The sequence below is a fragment of the Convolutriloba macropyga genome, chromosome 10 (assembly GCF_964194025.1).
Source record: "Convolutriloba macropyga chromosome 10, txConMacr16.3, whole genome shotgun sequence".
Taxonomy (NCBI): domain Eukaryota; kingdom Metazoa; phylum Xenacoelomorpha; order Acoela; family Convolutidae; genus Convolutriloba; species Convolutriloba macropyga.
The window spans coordinates 27299652-27320428 of record NC_134477.1 but is presented as its reverse complement, the minus strand read 5'-3'; the positions used below and the strand labels follow the sequence as shown (position 1 = coordinate 27320428).

Sequence of the window (20777 nt, the reverse complement as noted above, 5' to 3'; positions counted from 1 at the left end):
CTTTTTAATTCAACGGCTAATTTTCAGCGTTGATCTTACAGTCTAACATTTCAGCATTGTTGTTACATATTTAAGCGCTTTTAGTGCTGATATTACGTATAATAGTCGTATATATTTTTCGCTGGGGGAGTAAAAAATAATATGAACCTAATTCGGATTTTAAAAAACAGAAAATAAAAATTCTAAAATGTAAATGAATTTTTAAGCATATTTAATTGCATATTTTTTAGCATACTATCGTCATCAAGACAACTTACGGAACCAAATACCAGCAGTCAATTTCATCTCTCCTCCACGCTTTAAGTAGGCCTTTATTGCCATTTGTTTTTCTGTCCACACTACTCGGGTCAGAGAAGAACCAAATTTTTTTTATTTGATGAATTGACTTTTCTTGTGTGGTTTTCTGGATTTCAACAACTGAAGTTCTCCACGATTCATTAGGCATGAACTCAAAACATGAGCACCGGTGCTCTTAATCAGATGTCTTTGAGAAGTAACTCATGAAAATAAATTGTTTCGACGAGCTACGGGATCTTAAACTGTGAAATTACATTTTGCTCCTGTTGTTGACATGACTTCGTCCCACCACAAAATAATGTAATACAATAAAGGTGCCAAATATTTTTATTAGCACTCGTTGAATTTGTTTTGATACTAAGTCGCCCCCAATTATCGCGCAACAAAAACTGAATTAAAATTGTGAGTGACCGACGTAAAATTCAAATAAGAACTCAAATTAACGGAAACGTTGAATATAACTATAAGTTGATTATTGTACATAATAATTTATCAATATAATATATAATAACAAATTATCGGATGAGTAAATAAAAACTGAATAAAACTTTCAATTATTGAAGCTGAAGTTTAAAATGCTCTAGATAATGAGAAACTCTGATAATTGGATTTCCGTATCAGCTCTGTACTCGCAGAAACTTGTCAACGACCTTCGATTTCGGATTTTGAACCAATTGTACAATCAATCCATTGTTCGTTATACCCACAAATGAGACCAAGGACGCTTTGAAAGGGCGAGGGTCATAATTGACCATTATAATAGATCGTTCTTTGAATTGATTTTCGCTTGAAAAAAATCAGACTGGTTTTATCTTGACGTCAGCAGCTATTACGAACAGAACATACTATGCACGTTGATTATTGCCAACTTTTGCTAATAGCTGTAACGAGGGGTATTGAAGTAGCAGGTTTCAAAATTGTCCACATTTTGGTCAGAGCTTCATATCAAATCAAACAGATCAAAAATATTCTAAAGTCAACTGCAATATTTGCTGAACAGACTTTCAAATTACAGCACTTTCATTTCAGAAATTACAGCACGTTCTTCATGTTCCGAATAGACCTGAAGTTGCTTTGTAAACGCGATCAAGAAGCAATTGTTCATTTTTGGGGTGATAATAATCGGCTAATCCTCCACTATGACTGCAACATTTTTCACTGTTAGAGTCACAATCTCGATAATGATACAAATAGACACCAAATCTTTCAGCGTCAATCCTCCGATAGAATTTCTCATCTTCCAAGCCAGATAGCTCCCTCATGTTGAAGAACTCGGAGCGATGTTGAGGCACGTAGCGAGAACAGCCATGATGGAAGAGAAATACGCATGCATCTGAATGTATGATCGCCTTTCCTATATGTTTGGCTGAAATATGTGAAACATTTGTAGAGTTATAAAAGAAGCAAGATGTCTGTGATAGTTACCTTTAAGTTAAACAAGCCAATCTATTCAAACTGTCTCGACTACTTTCTAACACCTTTTACCAAATAGCATTGAGCTAAGATTCGTACAATAATTAAACAACTTGTTTCCAAATATGGAAATGCAAAGTTGCGCCATTTTAATAGGTTAGTGTACCAAAAGTGTAAAAAAAGACCACTGTCATTGGAATTTGACTCCTTTTAACCGAATTGAACTAATCATACATCCACATAACTCGACCGGTACTGTGGACAGACAGTCAAGTGGTTCTTGATTTATGAGCCTCAACAAAAAAGCAGCCCGATTTTTCTGCTAGCCGTTCAAGCGTTTGAATGAAACTCTTGCTTCATCAAAAAAACAATGAGAAACAGTGAGAAAAAATTGAAAATTGCTCAAGAGGATCTCGACTCTGAAATTTTTTTCATTTATACTGCGCGATAAAGACAAAATTTCGAGGCCCTATCTAGACCACCTGCACAATATTTGCATTCATTAGGGAAGAGAACCAATTAACGTTTTCGTTCAGCAGAGATATCTTTTCAGATGACTCAGGTAAACTCTATTGAGCATAAAATTCACATATTATCTATACGGACGGGTTGCCCATTACCAGTGTAAGAGAATGTAGATAAGGTTCAATTACATTGTTCTAGACAGTTTAGTTTGGTAAGTTTTTATATCAGTTTTAAGTTGCTGGAACAACCAACTCGTTTTGGTTGCGATAAGGACAAAAGTCAATGTTTTTTCAAGTTTTACTTCTGACTTGATTGTTGCACGACATGCTCCAGGGGAAAGGGGAGGCCAACTAACACATCACAGACGTTTGACCAGATCGTCGAAGAGGGTGTAACCCAAGTTGCCTAGAAAACCGTTTCGAAAAAAGGTCAAGAAAAAATAGGCTAATCAGCCAAAACACGTGCGAGGGCGGAGACCGGACGAACGTACGTGCCGTAAGCCGTTTTCACCTTCACCACACGGTGTTGTCCATCTCGTCCAGGATAGACTTCAAGAACACGTCCAAGGGGCCAAATTCCACGTGGAGTCATATCTTTCAGAATCCAAACGATGTCGTTGACTCTGAGTGGTGTTTGGTCACTATCGCTCCATTTGGACCTCTTTAACAGTGTCGGAAGATACTCCTTGACGAGTCGTTTCCAGAAATGGTTGACCATTTGCTGCACATTCTTCCAAGACTTGAAACTGGCGGGTTCTTGGCTGTCGAACTTTCCTGGTGGGAGAGAGTTGAACGGTCTGTTGATCAGAAAATGGTTTGGCGTGAGAGGCATTTCATTTTCTGGAAGGTCAGCGACAATCGTTAGTGGTCTGGAGTTCAATATAGCTTCGGTCTCGACCAGAATTGTCCTGAACACATCAAGCGACAGCCTTCTGGAGCCTAGAATGATCAATAGAGTGCGTTTCGCGGTCTGGATCAAGCGCTCCCAAATGTAAGAGAATGTAGATAAGGTTCAATTACATTGTTCTAGACAGTTTAGTTTGGTAAGTTTTTATATCAGTTTTAAGTTGCGGGAACAACCAACTCGTTTTGGTTGCGATAAGGACAAAAGTCAATGTTTTTTCAAGTTTTACTTCTGACTTGATTGTTGCACGACAACCAGAATCGCCTTGTTATGGCTACCCTACTTGCATTTCCACTCAATGTCCAATTGCAAGCAGCGGTATCTACATCTTCTGACTCTTTTTCAAAAAGATTCAAAATTACGAATCAAAAAGTACATCCTCATTTTCACCTGCTTAGTTACGAGATGTATCCTTCCGGAAGCTTTCCTTTATCTGAATACCGACAATTTCCTGAACGCCTATTGTCACTTTGCAAGCGGCAGATGTCAGCCAACGACAATACTAAAAAACAACGACAAGAATCTCATCAAAGCATCTGAAAGGTTGAAAGACGTCTGAAACGTCTTGACAGTGACAAAATCAGCAGAGCGTCGTTATGATCAACAAAACTTTCAGCTCACTGCCACCAGGAAGGATCGACAGCAAAACTCCTTTCAGCTTCAAATTATGGAACAACGCACTTCTGGAGAAAACTTGTCAAAGATTATCTATCAACACTGTTGAAGAGGTCCAAATAGTGATCAGACACCACTCAGCGATAGTGATCAGACACCACTCACAGTCAACCTTGTCCGGATTCTGAACGACATGACTCCCGTGGATTTTCGCCTCTTGGAAGTGTTCTTGAAGTCTATGCCTGTTGAAATGAAGAACAGGTGGCAAAGGCAACAACGGCTCATGGTGTGTACGTTTGTCTGATTTTCGTACTCGCACCATTTTTGGTTTTCTCGAACGGTTCGAGGTAGCTGCACTCGGTCACCCATCCCGAAAGACTTGTACAATGTGTGATATATCGAGAAGTAGTGAACTTAGCAACTTAATTTGAAACTTCGATATATAAAGAAAACTTTCTTACCTGATGTTTGGTGAAGTGAAATTTAATAATGGCTTCTGATTTGAACCGAATCGTCGATTCAAATTTGTTAATACCACAAGTTTATCAATGTACATAAACCATAATTTTGTGAGTTAGATTCGACCTTCCCACCACCAAACACGATCAGTAACCAACTCTCCGACCCTCCCAGTAGATAGCAATGACATGTTCTCAGGTAGGAAGAACAATGAGTTAAGTGCAAAAAACTGCACTAGTACTTGCCATATACGGCAACGGGAAAAACTTAATCACAACTAAGGTGTAAATTAACACATATCAGTTTATCTATATCTAGACGGATCTGTAAATTTTCATACTGATACGAATTATAAATACCTGTGAAATTTTGTACTTTTAGGCCATTTCGAATTCAATTATTAAAATAATAAAATTCTTGTTACTCGTGCTCGAGACCACGACAATGGTGTCCAGACCACCAAACGACCGACAAACCTTGGATCTGCAGAATGCTGAATCCTGTACTGCGTGGATCATGTCTTTTGTGGCGAAATGTCACGCAGAGAAGAAAGAAGATAAAGTCAACAACGACGGTACGATCATGGACCTACAGGTAACAAATCTCTTTCTTAGTATATGCGGCCAGGACGCACTTCTTAAACTTAGGAGCCTTCTGAGCCCTAAAAAATTGTTAGACACTCCTTTTAAAGAGATCAGACTAGCTATTCAAAACTATATTTCACCTAAGGAGAGAGAAGTAACGGCTAAAAGGGCTAAATTTCTGTCCGTTGTCAAGGGTTGGAGAATCTGACGACGATTTTCTAGCGCGCCTCAGAGAAGAAGCACGTTATTGTGACTTCGAAAAACTTAAAACAGAAACCAACCCTGAGGAAGAGTTGGTGAAAATAAAATTTATCTCAGGTTTGAGAGACCCTGAGGCCAAATTAAGACTATTAGACGGCATTAAAACTAAGCCAACCTCTCCTAGTGTTACTGGTGTTACTCTTGCAGCATGCTTTCCCTTGCTTTCCCTTGCAGCATGCTGTGTATCAATCAAATGGAATATCAATGCTTGGCCTTTGTCCTAACCAACCCAAAACTAAGTTGCCGCAATTTTCTTAAACAACAAAAACTTGGCTAATTCATATCCACAGACTAGAAATATTTAATTGAACCTTTCTATTCATTAAACTAACCTTTCCTCGTGGCAGTGTTCCTGGTCAAAATAGACCATTGACGCCATGAGGTGTTAAGTGCTTTTTCAATTTTGTTCACTCGCACTGATGATATGTTGCGATGTTTGTCTCTACACACTGTTGTCAGCATTCGTCTTTCTGTCAATTGGAAAGCCTTCACAGAATTGCCTAAAACGCAAAACAAAGTTCACTTAATCCAGATGCTCTGGATATGGATAAAATTTTGACTGATTTTTGACATATTTTTAATGAAAAGACGCCGTAAGTCTGGACTGCCCGGGGAGGTGCATGGTACAATTTCATTAAAATTGGATGGTGGTGGTTGAGCTGCAAGTGCCTAAAGATTTTAGCAAAACTTAAGTTTTTTATTTAGATACACGTACTCTATTAACCCTGAATTAGGGCAGGCCGAGGTAGTTTTCCTGAAGTCGTCCATGATTAAAAAAAAGGATGACCACTCACATATCTGCGTCAAGTATGATTGTTTTATGCAGATTGGTCACATGCTGAAAACCAGGCCTGCATCGTCACCACTCTTAAAATAATTGCTAGTTTTGAATGACATCGACATCGTTTACCTCAGTGAAAAATATCCATTTTTCAATAGTTGAAGAGCAATTAATAAGTTTTTATCATTAGGTAAAAGCTTATCAAATGCCGTTCAAGTTAAAGTGCGCTTATGAAACCAGTGATACTTTTAAAAAAGTTTTCGAAAAAAAAGATTTCAAAAAGATAGTTTTGTAATCGTTTGAAATTGAAGTGTAAAATATTTCGAAAAGTTCTCTATACTTTCAAAGGACAGCAAATGTAGCCATCACAAAAATGCCAACCAACCACCAACAAGATTTCTCAGAATCCGACAACTGTTGCAGTTCAAGTTGAATAACTGGCAGAAGAAAAATGTCCATCTAATTTAAATGGAGCACCTCCGCAACAGAAACACTAGCTATAAGAATTTATGGTTTCAAGGAAAATTTTAATGAAGCAAAAAAAACAAAATAGGTAAATCAATGTTAACTCACTGAAGGAGCTCAGCCTAATAACCGTACCTTGGGGTCAGTTTAACACAGTACCGAACCATTCAAAAATGCATTCTGTTTTTTCGTCTAAACCTTATTCTGGTCATGTCACTTTTAGGTATTATCAACATTTTTTCAGCATGGTTCATGTAAGCATGGTTTTGTTCCTATGATCTTTATCTGTGCATAAGTAATTAGCGGCTTACCAAAAGCTGAGCATAAACAAATGCCGACTGAATTTAATCTGCGCGCCCGCGAACGCTAGTGAAGTTTCTCTGCTCTTAATTACCCTGGGTTTCAATTGACTTAAGTGGCGATTAAAGCTTCCAGTAGAAAAAAAATGACAATCTGAAGAATTTACACAGCAAAAAAATATTCATGCTTCAGCTGCACTTGTTTATGAAAAATGTGAAAAAAACTAAATGTGAATTGAAAAAAAATTGTTAGTGAATGCATCGGTTAAAACTTTTCAGAAAAAATTAATTGGAATAATTTGATCTAGAGTCCTCTTGTGAAATTACCCTATCAGTAACTCACCCTATCAAATAGTCACACCTTCGACCCCACATCCACATGATACCCAGGTGATGCTGACCAAACTGATTTTAACTGATTTTCTCTTTGTATTCATTCAGCTACCCAGCATCTGCGAAACAATTTTGTTTATTTTGTATTGAAATTGATGTTTTCTTCAAAGTGGATCCAATGCCCGATGCCAAGTGGAAGAATTTGGGACGGTATGTTCAAGGTCGCAGCCTTTGGAAAATGTCTACCAACCACCAACAAGATCTCTCAGAATGCGACAACTGTTGCAGTTCAAGTCGTATAACTGGCAGAAGAAAAATGTCCATCTAATTTAAATGGAGCACCTCCGCATCAGAAACACCAGCTATAAGAATTTATGGTTTTAAAGGAAAATTTTTTTGAAGCAAAAAAACAGTATAGGTAAATCAATGTTAACTCACTGAAGGATCTGAGCCTAATAACCGTACCTTGGTGTCAGTTTAACACAGTACCGAACCATTCAAAAATGCATTCTGTTTTTCGTCTAAACCTTATTCTGGTCATGTCACTTTTTGCTATTATCAATTTTTTTCAGCATGGTTCATGCAAGCATGGTTTTGTTCCTATGATCTTTATCTGTGCATAAGTAATTAGCGGCTTACCAAAAGCTGAGCATAAACAAATGCCGACTGAATTTAATCTGCGCGCCCGCGAACGCTAGTGAAATTTCTCTGCTCTTATTTACCCTGGGTTTCAATTGACTTAAGTGGCGATTAAAGCTTCCAGTATAAAAAAATTACAATCTGAAGAATTTACACAGAATTTACACAGCACTATTACTAAATAGAAAATTTTATCTGTTCTCGAAGTTGAAGTGTTTGTAAGATTCCTAATAATTTAGGCAGTGCATTGCTGTGCTAGGCGGAAATTTGAAATTACGTAAACCAAAGACATGCAATCAGACTGGGGCAAGGTACTAGTAATGTGACCGTAAACCGGAGGAAAAAAAGATTCCCCCGTATAGAGTTCAATTAGGAATAGATCCAGTTTTTCATTTTTGACTGCGCTCACGCAAATTGAGTGAGGTTTAACATTCCTACGCCAACACAAGATTCGAAGACTGAGATGATGAGATTAAAATTGCAATCTAACACATTTCCTTTTCAAGAAATTGTTTAAAAAACAAAAAAATTAATTATGAATTTCTGGTTTTCAATCGAAGCAGACTCATTGTCAACCGTTGAGCTACTGAACAACATGTCACGACGGCGAGTAGCAAACATGGACAAAGGACAATATATTCTGCATCAAAAATTTCACTGCTCCTCAGTAAATTTCTACGCTTCACAAAATTGAATGCTTTTCTCAAATCAAATTAGAGCCGGCACGAACTTTTATTTTTTTGAAGAGTATTTTGTAGCATAAGCTATGCTCTCGACTCCCTCCATGACAGCATCTCGATGCAGATTGGCTCCAAATGAATCCAATGCATTAGAAGCTGCTTGCTTTCGCGCTAAGAAGGCACTAAGTTTCATGGCACAGTGCAGTTTTGTGTAAAGTTATGAACACACTTTTGCTTCATCAAATTGTTAGGTTTTATCAATTCTTCCATTTTATCCAGGATTCCATTTTTCTTCGAATCTATTTTCATAGTTCATAGAGGAATTTTATTGTTAGATGCAACACCTTCCAATGACAAGATTTGAAGACAAAGTGCTTCGAAGACAAAGGGCTTTTCCTTGAAGACAAAGTTCTTTGGCTCGAGAAATGAGCGCCTTCAATGTGCCCTTGATTTTACTATTCTCTGGCCACACCAAAGCCACTTTCCGACAAACAGCAACCCACCCGATATCCATTGCTGAAATTGTTTCACCAAAGATATTCTGTTGCACTGCTCCTTGTGTTTTCCGCCCCTATTGGAGACACACAAAAGACATTAGCTTTTTGATAAAAAAAGTTTCTCAGTTATCAACAATGTCAGGAAGTGGGATGCAGTCTTCAAGGATTAAGGTAAGAATTTCAGACCATTGCAAACAAAGTGTCACAGAGATAGAGCGCAATATTGGGCAAAAACTGTCAGTGCTGCAAATTGAGCCAACTCATCTCTGCAGAGCAGATGAAACCTGAGGTATTTTTTCACTGTTGAAAAAAGTTGAGTGAATTGTAATTATGCCTGAAATGATTTACAGAACGCCCATTCATTGCTGTTTGAACCCTCATTGAAAGCATCTGACTTTGGATTTGATAAAATCGTGCCCAACGATATTGACGTATTAAAGAATTTTTTTATCTGGATAAAAAGTATGGTTCCAATTGGAATCTGGAAACAAGATCTATCATCAATATTTGTCAGTTATCACTCATCGCCTGTGATACAACATTCAAGAGTCGAGCAAGACGCTCCCTCTTGAAATGCGATTGGCTTGTTCTTGTGAGGTACTACTGTTGAGAGATAAAGAAAATGTCAATGATATCCGAAGCATGTATCAGGTAACGATGAATTATCGATTATCATGGCTCTCCTCAATGGTGTTTTAGCTCTCACATTGTATTTCATGGTCAGAATGGGAGAAAACTTCCGCCAGCAAACGGCCACTGAAATCGTATGCTTTGAAGATCCCAGAGAGAGAGAGAGGGGAGCTGGGGTAACTTCGAACAAAAAGGTAGAGGGATTGAAATGGGCGCAAAAATGTCGAATGTAGTTTTTAATAATGATTCTTGTCCAGTAACTGTCGACTCACGTTGCATGTTACTGCAATCCGAAGCACGTGCATATATCACATTATATGAACAGAAAAAGTACATAAACAATACAGAAAAAGTATATAAAAAAACAGAGACTGACCGCCGACGTCAAATAAGCTGCCGACAAATGGGAGAGAAAATTATTCAGACAGTGCTACTCTGTTCATGGTTGTAATTTTAGACTCAGTACATTTCGTTAATTGCGAGGAGCCTAATTAACGTTTTAGATATTAACGTTGAGCATTTAAAACGCCTTCTAAAATTAGATTTGGCCCACTTCTGATTACACGCTTTATTTTTAGTGAGGAAATTGGGCATTTTTGTAACAATTTGACGCCGTTTAGTGCTAATAACTGAGTCAAACAATTTAACTATTTGCAATATTTTTTAAAAAAAATCAAGAAGCAAGCAACCAAGCCGCTGGAAAACAGTAAGTCAGATGGACCTCATTATGGACCTGATTATAAAAAATTCAAGACAGCACAAATGATTGCTACGCACATTGAGTCATTGATCTTAAAATATTTCTATACCTTTGTTGTAGTGTTTCTCCAACTGTTCCAATAGTTGATTGATTCCTTGTGGATATCTCTCCATGTCGAATCCTACCACCTCATCCAAGTCCATCACTGTAATGTACTTGAACTCCAGGGAGTGCTTCAGGTAACAGTGTGTGTAGTGCCACACTTTGACAGAGTCTGTCATCCAGTAAACGTCGTTTGCACTCTAAACGTGTTATGAAACCCGTGCTTTAATCGTGGTACGAAAGAACTCCTGAGAAATATCCAAGTTAACATTGAGTTTAAGTTTGTTACCTTCCATCTGGTCAAATGTATATTATATAACCCATATCGGTTTTGTATGTAAAGGCTTATATCTAGGTGCGCGTAGAGTACTGGTTGGTCAATAACAAATGTAATTGATAGTCCCAAATCTTCAGCATTATTAGTATAGAAAATAACACGGGGTAACGACCAAAATGTTCACACGAAAAGGAAACAATTCATTTTTACTAACTCCATTCGTGTAAAAGAAAAACATTAATCAATATACACTTAACTAACAAAAAACTCACCTTTGGGATTCCAGAATGTCCCTCCCTGATTTGCCCATTGTGGTTTTAGAAGCATCTATCCAAATTAAAATTTTTTCAACTTCAACTAATTAAAATATTTTATCCTAGTAACATCGATAAACAAATCTCGGCTAGCGGAAAACTTATCCCCTGAAATATAGTGGTGTATAGTTCCATTACGAATTATTAGCTGCATTTTCTTCAGTTAAATTGTTCAGTGTCGTTAATAAAAACGCTGTCGGAGTAACTTAACTCGGAAAAATTTAAAATTTGCGACAATTGCTGAATTATTGATACACTTCAAGAAAAAATTCCTCAAATAAGTTGAAGAGATTTTTTAATAAAAGGAAGATCAACATTTTTAAATAGTTCTTCATCGACAATATGAAAGTTCGTGCGCGTAATGGGGTGTTCTGATTTATTGTGGTTGAGAAGATTCGAGAGATCATTTTACAGTTATCGGTTGAAATGAATAAGTCTCATAATATGGCGCCATCATTTTTTAGTGACAGCTCTGTTTCTTTAAATCGACATTTTTGTCGAACTTTTGTTTTCTATTTGAGCCACAAATGATGGGGACTGTCCCATCCAATTACGCCGCTATGCCCAATGAGAGGGTCAAGATAGTTCGGTTCAAGAACTCACTAAACTCATGTGATATCGGACTCCCTTTTATGAGGGGGGAGCCCCTCCTTGTTTAAATGTCACCCAATAAGTGATGACGTCAGTTAATTTTACTAGTTTTTATCCTCATCCATCGACAGGGAGTTACAAAATATCCAAATGGAAGAACTCAGTTTAACCTCTAAGTGTTTAATGCAGAAAAGAGGAAAATTGGCGTTGCGCAGTAAAGTTGTGTTTAGCAATTGTTATCATCGGGCCTTGAAGGACTGATTTAATTTTTTATGGAAGTTGATCAAAACCAAGACTAAATTTGTTTAAACTACGCTATAGTTAAGATAATTTCCATAAATCAAAAAAAAACTTTCTAAACTACTCTTGAGGAGTTATCTAGATGTCACACTGTTTACCCAACATAAGGAAAACAAGGGACCAAAAATTACAGTAATATTTGTTTTTGCGATGTACAAATTTTTGCCTGCTATGCCGTAGTCAATGCTTTTGGAGATGTGAACTAAATTTAAATCAAAATGTGAAAGAAACAAAATTTGAAAAAAAAATCAAATTTCGGGATTTTATGATTTTAATTCGTTGACTGATTTAGACAAAGATAACTCATGCAATAAAAATTCATAAACTCAGATTTTAACGCTACCATTCTATTTTTCATTTGTATCTAGATAGAACTGAGAAATAACTTAAAAATTAATTTAGCAGAAATCAGTGAAAGAATTGCAATAAAAAACCGTCAGCTCGCCTATAGCAAAAATCATAAGCAAGAAAATCCCACAGGTAAAACCAGTTGCAACTGGTTAAACAGAGTTATAATCAGTAGTAGCTATTTAACTGTTATTCTACTTATCAATCAACTAAAAACTTTTGTAATTTGCATTAAATATCAAATTGATAAGAACATAACAGTTTTTTAATCTAACTCTTATGGGCGCGGCGTACAGCAGTTGAAAGTCGTTCAAGATTGAATGACGAACTCGAAAAACGCTGATTATATTTTTTTATTTATTACATATTGATGTGTAGAAATGGAAAAAAATACACGTGATCCTCCAAACAAAGACAAGATAAATGCCGGAAACCGAGCAATGGGAAAGTAAAAATGGTAAAAACGCATTTGAGTTCATCAAAAAGAGCTTACGGAACATCTTTACGGTGTTATTTTTTTAATTCCATTCACGGCTAAATAATATGAGTTTTGGGGACTTGAAACTTCTATCATCCGAACCGTTGCGAGGCATGCTAATGTTGCACCAAAGCACCACAGAGCCATCAACTTACTCAGTTTTATATTCTCAAAACTGGGTTATTACTCTTAAAACATGAGTTCCGATGCAGTGCTTTTAAACTTAAAGTGTAGTGTGACAAATGTGAAAAGAAAAACAAAATTTAATTTTCCAGCAATAAAAGCAAATCGCTGCTAGTAAAAATTCGTATTTTACTTAAATTAAATCCTTTAAAAAATTTTGTATGCTCATGAAACTGATGTAAGTTGCAGAAGAACGAAGAAAAAAGTTGTATACGTGAAGGAACGTCTCATTCTACCAACAATGTCCAAACTAAGGCGTCAACATACAATCCCTATTACTGACCTAAGATATAGTAAAATCATAGCTGTTCTCCATAGACATCATTATGGCTGAGAGACAGTAGTATAAAACTGAACCCAGTGCAATATAATCCTCTTCATATCGAAGCATTGAATAAAGGACGCAAATATCAGCAAACACGTCATAAGAACTCTTATGAATTGTTTTGATATTTTGTCAGTCAGTTTTTTGGACAATATTTAAGTCAAAATTAGGATATCAAATAAAAAAGTTGTGTTGAATCTAAAAAATGAAACTAAATTATCCGTATAAAGAAGATTTCTGATAAAGAGCTGCGGAAATTCTACGTCGGCTTTTCAAAACAAAGCTAAAATGATACTTGGATAGTTTCGATTTCAGTTGTCTTCTAAGTTAAGGTGACTATCAAAAACAACAATGCGAGATTAATTATTGCAGTATCACAACACTAAAACATATCCAACTAACATGGGGGAATTGCATTCAAACAACTGGCGACCGGAGGGCAACGTTTCAATATCTTTTTGCCCTCCGGGCTTCACCAGTTTAATTCATTTTGCGCTTGAAAAGTCAAATAGTGAGACAACAAAATTATCCGAGAAAAAGTTTGTAGCAAGAAAAACGGCATTTAAAAAGACCAAAATAACTGCAAACTTTATTTGAGAGCAACTAAAAACTTTGCTGTCATCGAATAAATCAAAAAATATAAGCAAAAATTTGTAAAACATATTAAACAAGGAGGCTCGATGATGTGCGTTCGCATATTACGTTCCGAGCTCATCTACAATTTTTTTTTAATTGTCAACCAAGTAAGAGATTAAAAAAATAGATGTTTGCGCTTAAACACTCGTTACAAAAACTTACTACTAAATGAATTACATAACGCCATGACTCATTACAACACTCACGAGATCTGCCATCAAAAAGACTACAGAAACAAAAATTTCAAGGCAGAGCTCAATATCAAAAATTAGAAGCAGCTAGTAACAACGTCAAAATTCAATCAGATGAAACCTTAACTACACAAACTTATTTTTTTTTCCGAACTATAAAGCAGATGGAAATTTTCCTTAAGAACACTAGGTATCAAGTCGACAAAAAAAGAATGAGGCGAAATTCAAAAATCAATCAACATTTTTAAACCAATTAATTTCAAAAGTCTTAAAAACCATCAGCTTATAACAAAAAAATTCCGGATAAATTTGGTAAAAAATCATTATGAAACCAATGGGACCTGTCTTTGGTTAGACTAAGCCATGGGAACAGACTAAAGATACAGAAATTAAAAAAATTACGATTAATTTGCGAAAACACAAACTATTGAAGCCATTAAAATCATTAGCTATTATCTGAATAATATGCATTATTATTTCAGTTTCTATTTAAATTTACTCATTTAAAATTATACTTAAAAACAAATAAATACAGTTGGGTCACATTTGAAAATCATTGGGATCTGTTATTACACGAATGTGATAATGAAGACAAAAAGAAACCACTACACCACTCGCAAAAATTTCATGAAAACGCATAATGTCCATCAAATAAAATATCAGTTACGGCATAATATCAGTACACATGTTAATTTATGGAAAACGAGGAATTGCACGAGACCTCTCAATAATGAGAATAAGTTACAAGTTGACGAAAAGAAGAACAAAAACTAAAAAATTTTGAAAAACTTTTAAAAACTGTTTAAAATCATAAACTTTATGACTATGCGCTACAAACAAACTACCCCGGGTAATTTTTTTCATTCAAAACTTAACCAAAACTTTATAAGACATTTTACGGTCAGCATTATACGGCAACATAAAGAATAAAAAAAAACAGGCAAAATTAGCCAATTCAAAAAAAAGATTGAGCGAGAAAAGTGAGCGAAAAGCCATTAAAAAAAATTTCAGTTAAAAATTTTTCTTGTTTCAATTTTTTCTTGAACAGGAACAGGATTCAATAGAACAGGAGCAGGAAAAAACAGGAACAATATGAACAGGAACAATAAGAACAGGAACAATATGACATCAAAAAAACAACAAATATGAACAAATACATTGAACCTACCCAACCAATTTTTGAGAAAAACCGTAGTATCAACGCCACTAAATTCAATAGATTTCAATAGAAGCCAATAAAAACGCTAAATGAGGTCTCGATGGGACAAAAACGAAGTTCGTTTTTCATAAGTCGTCAATAAGGCATTTCAACAGGTCACTGAATATGAAAATTACAAAATGCAGTTAAAATCCAATTGTTCAGTAGAAAAGTGCGAGAAGAAAGTGTCGGGGCCATTTAAACCTAAGCTTTTCTCTGAAAACGTTATCTTTGCTCCATTGAACGTCTCTCTAAGCCAATGGGAGATGTCAACATTAAGATAATGTGATAAGATTTCAAAAGGAACCAAAATTACAAAAAAAATCCAAAAATTTTTTAAAAAATATATGAAATTCATCGTTATAAAAGTTATAAAACCATTAGTTATAAGATAAAACCGCTAACTAGATAAAATTTTAATGAATAGAAAAAAAGAGTCCTAACATGACTGAGAATGACTTACAGCTCACGAAAAAGTTTACGATTGGTTAAAGTTCAAAAAATTTTCGAAAATCTATTTTTAAAGATTTGACCGCCGTTAAATTCAATAGCTTTCGATCTATGTTAAAAAAAACGCTCAGTTATGCCCCAATGGGAGTACAAAGATGTTTTTCAAGCATCAATAGGACATCACAATAAGTCTTATCACTATGAAAACAATAATAAATGTAGGGAAAAACCAAGAATTCAGTAGAAAAGTGTGAAGAGAAGGTGTCGAAGCCATTCAAACCAAATGTTTTTCTCTGAAAACTTTATCTATTATCCATTGCACGTTTCTTCTAAGCCAATCGGAGCTATCAGAATTAAGATAAAGCGATAAGATTCCAAAAGGTACCAATAACAAAAATAACCAAAAATTTTGAGTTTTTTTGAAATCTTGTGGCATTGATGTCAAATGATCAATAGTTAGAAGATAAAACTGCTAGTCAGATTGGTCGTGTAATTACTGACCCTGACTTACACTTCACAAAAATAAATTTTTGATTGATTAATGTTGAAAAAAGAATGCCAAAATTCAATTAAAGTAGCAAAAACTCAGAGACGAAGTAAAAAAAAAACATTAGGGATTCCTTGAAAACAAATTTTTTGTTCAATGGGTTTCATTTGAATGTAAATGAGGTTTGTCATTAATGGAACTGCAATCTGAGAAGTGACTATCCTCTAGGTGATTTAAAAAACAAAAACAATTTGAAACGTTTTCAAAAAAAGGAGCTCTTAATTAGAATTCAAATTTTTTTGATGACAAATTTTTCTATGAGACCAGAACTAGTCTTTTTATCACCTTTCTTCTATTATGAACAAAAATTGATTCATTTTGTGGCGTGAAACGTAATTTTGAATTAGTTTTTTAAAGAAAAAACCTTAATTTGAACGAAAGTTCCCCTAAAAGTGAACAAAATCATGCCAAATATCCCGTGTTCACACAAAATTTTAAACCTCGATAACTCCTCGAAAAAAACGAGATTCGAAAAATTCTTATTAATTTCAAATTCTACACTGGACAAGCTCTTTAATCATTTAATCATACCACTAAAATTTCTCGACGATGAATACATCGATCGGCTAAAATTGTCTGAACAATAAAAACCCATTTGAGTATATAGTTCCTTCCCCCACAAGTGGGTCGGAACATTAAAAATAGATCTGTTTTCTCTAATAGATGACCCAATTTTTCAGTGAGGAAATGAATCTGAACGAAGGCTTAGAATCGTTAATAAACGTTAGAAACGATTAACGATTACCAATAAAACTTAATTTAGAGAACATCACGATCTTAGAATTTAATTCATCAGTATTTTATTTAAAAAGGAAAAGTTAATTAACTAATGAACGTAAAAATAGACCAACAATGGTTTGAAGTGTTTTGGTCATATTTGAATAAAATTTTTAAATTTTGAGAAGCTCCACGATCGCTGAAGCAACAATGGGTTATGCCGTGAGAAGACGAGATAACCTAAAGACGTGTCTTTACGCTTGTATCACAATTTCAGCCTTATTAATACTAATTTACGTGTTCAGCTCTTACTCGACCTTAGTCTTCTTCATTGACGATTTGAAGTGTGCAGTATTTTTAACTGTTAAACGTGGTGGGTGGAGAGCTCTCTCAGACATCGGATCATGTGCTGACATTTTGCTTAAACAGAATTTTGGAAAACCTAGTCAAGGTTAGCGCCGATTATAGGGTACAAAAGACCTAAATTAAACAAACATTGTTTTGATGCAATCGTGGTTTGGTTAAATTGATCAGAAACTAAGTGGTTCCACCCTCGATCAGATATGCCTAAAATAGCGAACAGCGCTCTAGATCGGTTCTCTTTTTTCGGTAATTTAATAAAACGTAATTTTTTGTCAACTTCCCATTCTATTGGATGAGGTAAAAAGTTGTTGTTTTTATAAAAATTACTTGGATTAGAGTACACAAGCATATAGCAACCACAAGAAATCTTTGTTTCAAATTTTTGTTGCATTTAATGTTTCAAATTCTCTTATTTTGTTGTCGGTTTTTACCAAATATTGCAATACTTGTGACATTTTCAGGATTAAAGTCTGTTTTTTCATTTGGTCAAAAAAAATAGAGGCAAATGTGCCTGTGAAAATTATTTCAGCTGTAGTATCTGAGAATAGACTAAGGAAAATGAGTATTATTCGATCAGAATTGAACAGATAGCAAATTCTTTGGCAAACATTTTTCGAAAATAATCACTTGCTGACCCAAAAATACCCACCCTATTTGCCCTATAATACACCCCAATAATTGCCCTGTTTAGTTTGTCGGAACAATTGAACAAAAAATATTTTTATAGCAACATTCGAAAACCACTGTAAAGTGATTTGCTAATAATTATTTTTCTTGAACTTTTAAATTTAGTCACATTGCAGTAATAAGATTATTTCTGAAAAACAAAGAAGTGACTACGTGGAACGTTGACATTCATTACAACGTAATGTATTGTTCTAACTCGACGGATATATAAACTTTGAATCGTAGTACTTCTGTAATGTAAATTTTAAAAATCTTTTTTCGTAGAAACTTCCTGTTACTGTTCTGTCTCATTTTGGGCTGAACCAAATGTCCGAAACATATTATATTTGACTAGCTGCATAACAAGGTGCTAGGACAATACATCGAAAAGTCAACCGATCGAAAACAAAAATTGGGAAAACAGATCGAAAATTGAATTATTGAAGTTGCGTATTGGCTTATCAGATTTAAGCGCTCACTTATTATACAACGCCTAATATATTTGCTCGTGATATTTCGTTTGGTTGTGTAGGATTGATTTCAAATTTCACGGACTGCTAAGGCATGGCTCGAACAGATGGGGTAACGTTCTGAGAAAAATGCTTAATCCAATTTTCGATTTTTGATCTCTTGTCCGGTCACCGGATAGCAATACAAGCCATACATTTTTTTGCTGAATGTTGGAAATTAAATAACAAAATTTTAGAGAAGGAATTTTTGAAGTTTCTCCATTATTGTAAGTTTTGCATGATTGGACCTATTTCTTACGAGATTGGCAAAACCACATAGTGTTTTCGGCGTCAACTTGCAACGAATACCATTTCAATTGTTCAATAAGCCTAGTACATGTTTCAAAGACTTATTGAAAAATTAACATCGCTCGAAAATAGTTTGTCAGTTATGGAAACTTTTCTTTACAACAGCTGAGCTACGTTTGTTTTTTTTTTGGGGGGGGGGGGGGTAATCAAGCGTTAGTTTACGTTTTTATGTATAGAAAAAACCAAAAACAATTGTAAATAAATTTAGAGTTTTTTCTCCTCTTGACAAAATACACCATGTTAACAAAAAAAGCTAAGGTAAGGTACATAAAGTACTGAAACTGCTATCATTCCAAGAGGACAAGTTGTGCTGTACATAGCGTTTTGGTACCATATTGTACTTAATTCACTTTTTTCTTTTTGCAGTGAATCAAGATTGCACGAGAAAGCTGTATCATAGAAATTGTTGAAAAATTTGAACAAAGTTACAAATGCTTTTGGAATTGTAGAATTATTAATGTTGAAAAAAATTTTTCAAAAAAAACGTTTTTTTTAAGTAACAGCCATTAATATCAATGGCTTTATACGAAAGTGATTAAATAAGCTCGTTTGTGCCTCATTGGGAAGTTGCCTGTTATGCATAGGTAATAACGAAGACATCACAATAAGTCTTATTACCATGAAAAAAAAACAAAAAATACATGCAAGCACCAGTATCTCTGTAAAAAAGTGCGAGAAAAAAGTGTCAAAGCCTTTTATACCATAAATTTTTCTCTAGAATCTTTTTTTGTGATTCCTTGAACCTCTTCTTTGTTTAAGCCAATGGGAGCTATCAATCTAAGGATAACGTGGTAAGATTTCAAAACATCCAATAATACGAAAATAGCCAACACGTTTTGAAATCTTATGGCATTGAAGTCATATAACCATTAGCTAGAAGATTAAACCGCTAACCAGATTAAGTTTGGTTGCAGTAGGAAGGAAGGGGTCCTGTCATTACTGAGAGTGGCTTACAGTTCACGAAAATTAGTTTATGATTGATTAATGTTAAAAAAAAATTTCGAAAATTTATTTTCAAAGACTTAACAGCCCTTAGCTGTCCACTCAAAGCACTAGATATGTTCACGTAATAATCATTGCGAAATTTACTTTATTTTTGGTCAACGAGTCAACGAATGCCATGGGACTCCGAAAATTTAGTAAAACCTCAAAAAGAAAATCAAAATTTCATTTAAAGTTACCAAAACTGAGAGTCGATTCCAAAAAAAAAACACGAGCGATTCCTAGAAAACGAATGTTTTGTTCATTGGGCTTAGTTTGACTGTAAATGAAGTTTGTCATTAACAAAACCGCGATTTGAAAAGTACTTAATCTCTAGGTTACTAAAAAATTAAAAATTATAAAAATTTTTCTAAAAAAGCTCTCAAATAAATTTCAATTTGTTTAATGTAAATTTCCCTATGAGACCAGAACTAGTCTTTTTTATCCCTTTTCGTCTAATTTGATCAAAAAAATGATTTATTTTGTGGCGTGAAATGTAATTTTGGTTTACTATTTTTATAGAAAAATCTTATTTTGAAGAAAAATTACACTAAAAGGGAACAAAATCGTGCAAATATCCGTGTTCACACAAAACTTCAATCCTCGTTAACTACTCGAAAAAAAATTCTTTTTACTTTTGAGTTCTACCCTGGACGAGCTTTTTAATGATACCACTCACTTTTCTCTACGATGAATATATCGATCGGCCAAAATTGTCTGAACAAAAAAAAACCCATTTGAGTATATACTTCCTCCCCCCACAAGGGTGGTCGGAGCAATTACAATTTTGGGCGCAATGCACAATACTATGGGAATAAAACATTTTACAAAAAAGCTTCATAAAACAATTGATAAACATGGCTCCATTGCGTTTTAGCCTCCAAAAAAATGATCACTAGATGAAACACGATTACGCATTAATCGTTTAAAAATTTGACGTTTTATTGCTATATTTATTTGCTCGTTTATGCAATGCATAAATACTTAACTTTCAATTAGCACCTGACAAATAACGCGAAATACATTTCAGGTGATCTCCAGGCACCTGTACACTTGAAGTCTACTTCGAACTTCGTCTACCTGAACTGGATCAGATAATTTTCCCTTAATTTTTTATATCCATTAAAATTGACCGACCGAAGGGTTGGAAATTTTTTTATCTTAGACCTTTCATACTTTAGACCATTTAGATTTTTTGTATAAAATAAGTTGCCTGGCATCACAATCTTATAGAATAAAAAAAATATTGGACTATTTTCCTTACGGAAAAG

At 34.9% G+C, this 20777-nt stretch overlaps 1 protein-coding gene across 3 annotated transcripts in view; it reads right to left on the bottom strand.

The window, feature by feature from the left end:
- Nucleotides 1-866: 866 nt before the first annotated feature.
- LOC142348403 (uncharacterized) overlaps nucleotides 867-20777 on the bottom strand; it is a 34989-nt gene continuing 15078 nt past the window's right edge. For all 3 annotated transcript variants that reach the window (XM_075399746.1, XM_075399747.1, XM_075399748.1), the window contains exons 4-7: nucleotides 10673-10697; nucleotides 10131-10323; nucleotides 5330-5497; nucleotides 867-1663 (exon numbers count right to left, since the gene is read on the bottom strand). In XM_075399746.1, the coding sequence (XP_075255861.1) occupies nucleotides 1344-1663; nucleotides 5330-5497; nucleotides 10131-10323; nucleotides 10673-10697 (706 nt within the window). In that variant the 3' untranslated portion in view covers nucleotides 867-1343. The remainder of the gene's footprint in view (nucleotides 1664-5329; nucleotides 5498-10130; nucleotides 10324-10672; nucleotides 10698-20777) is intronic.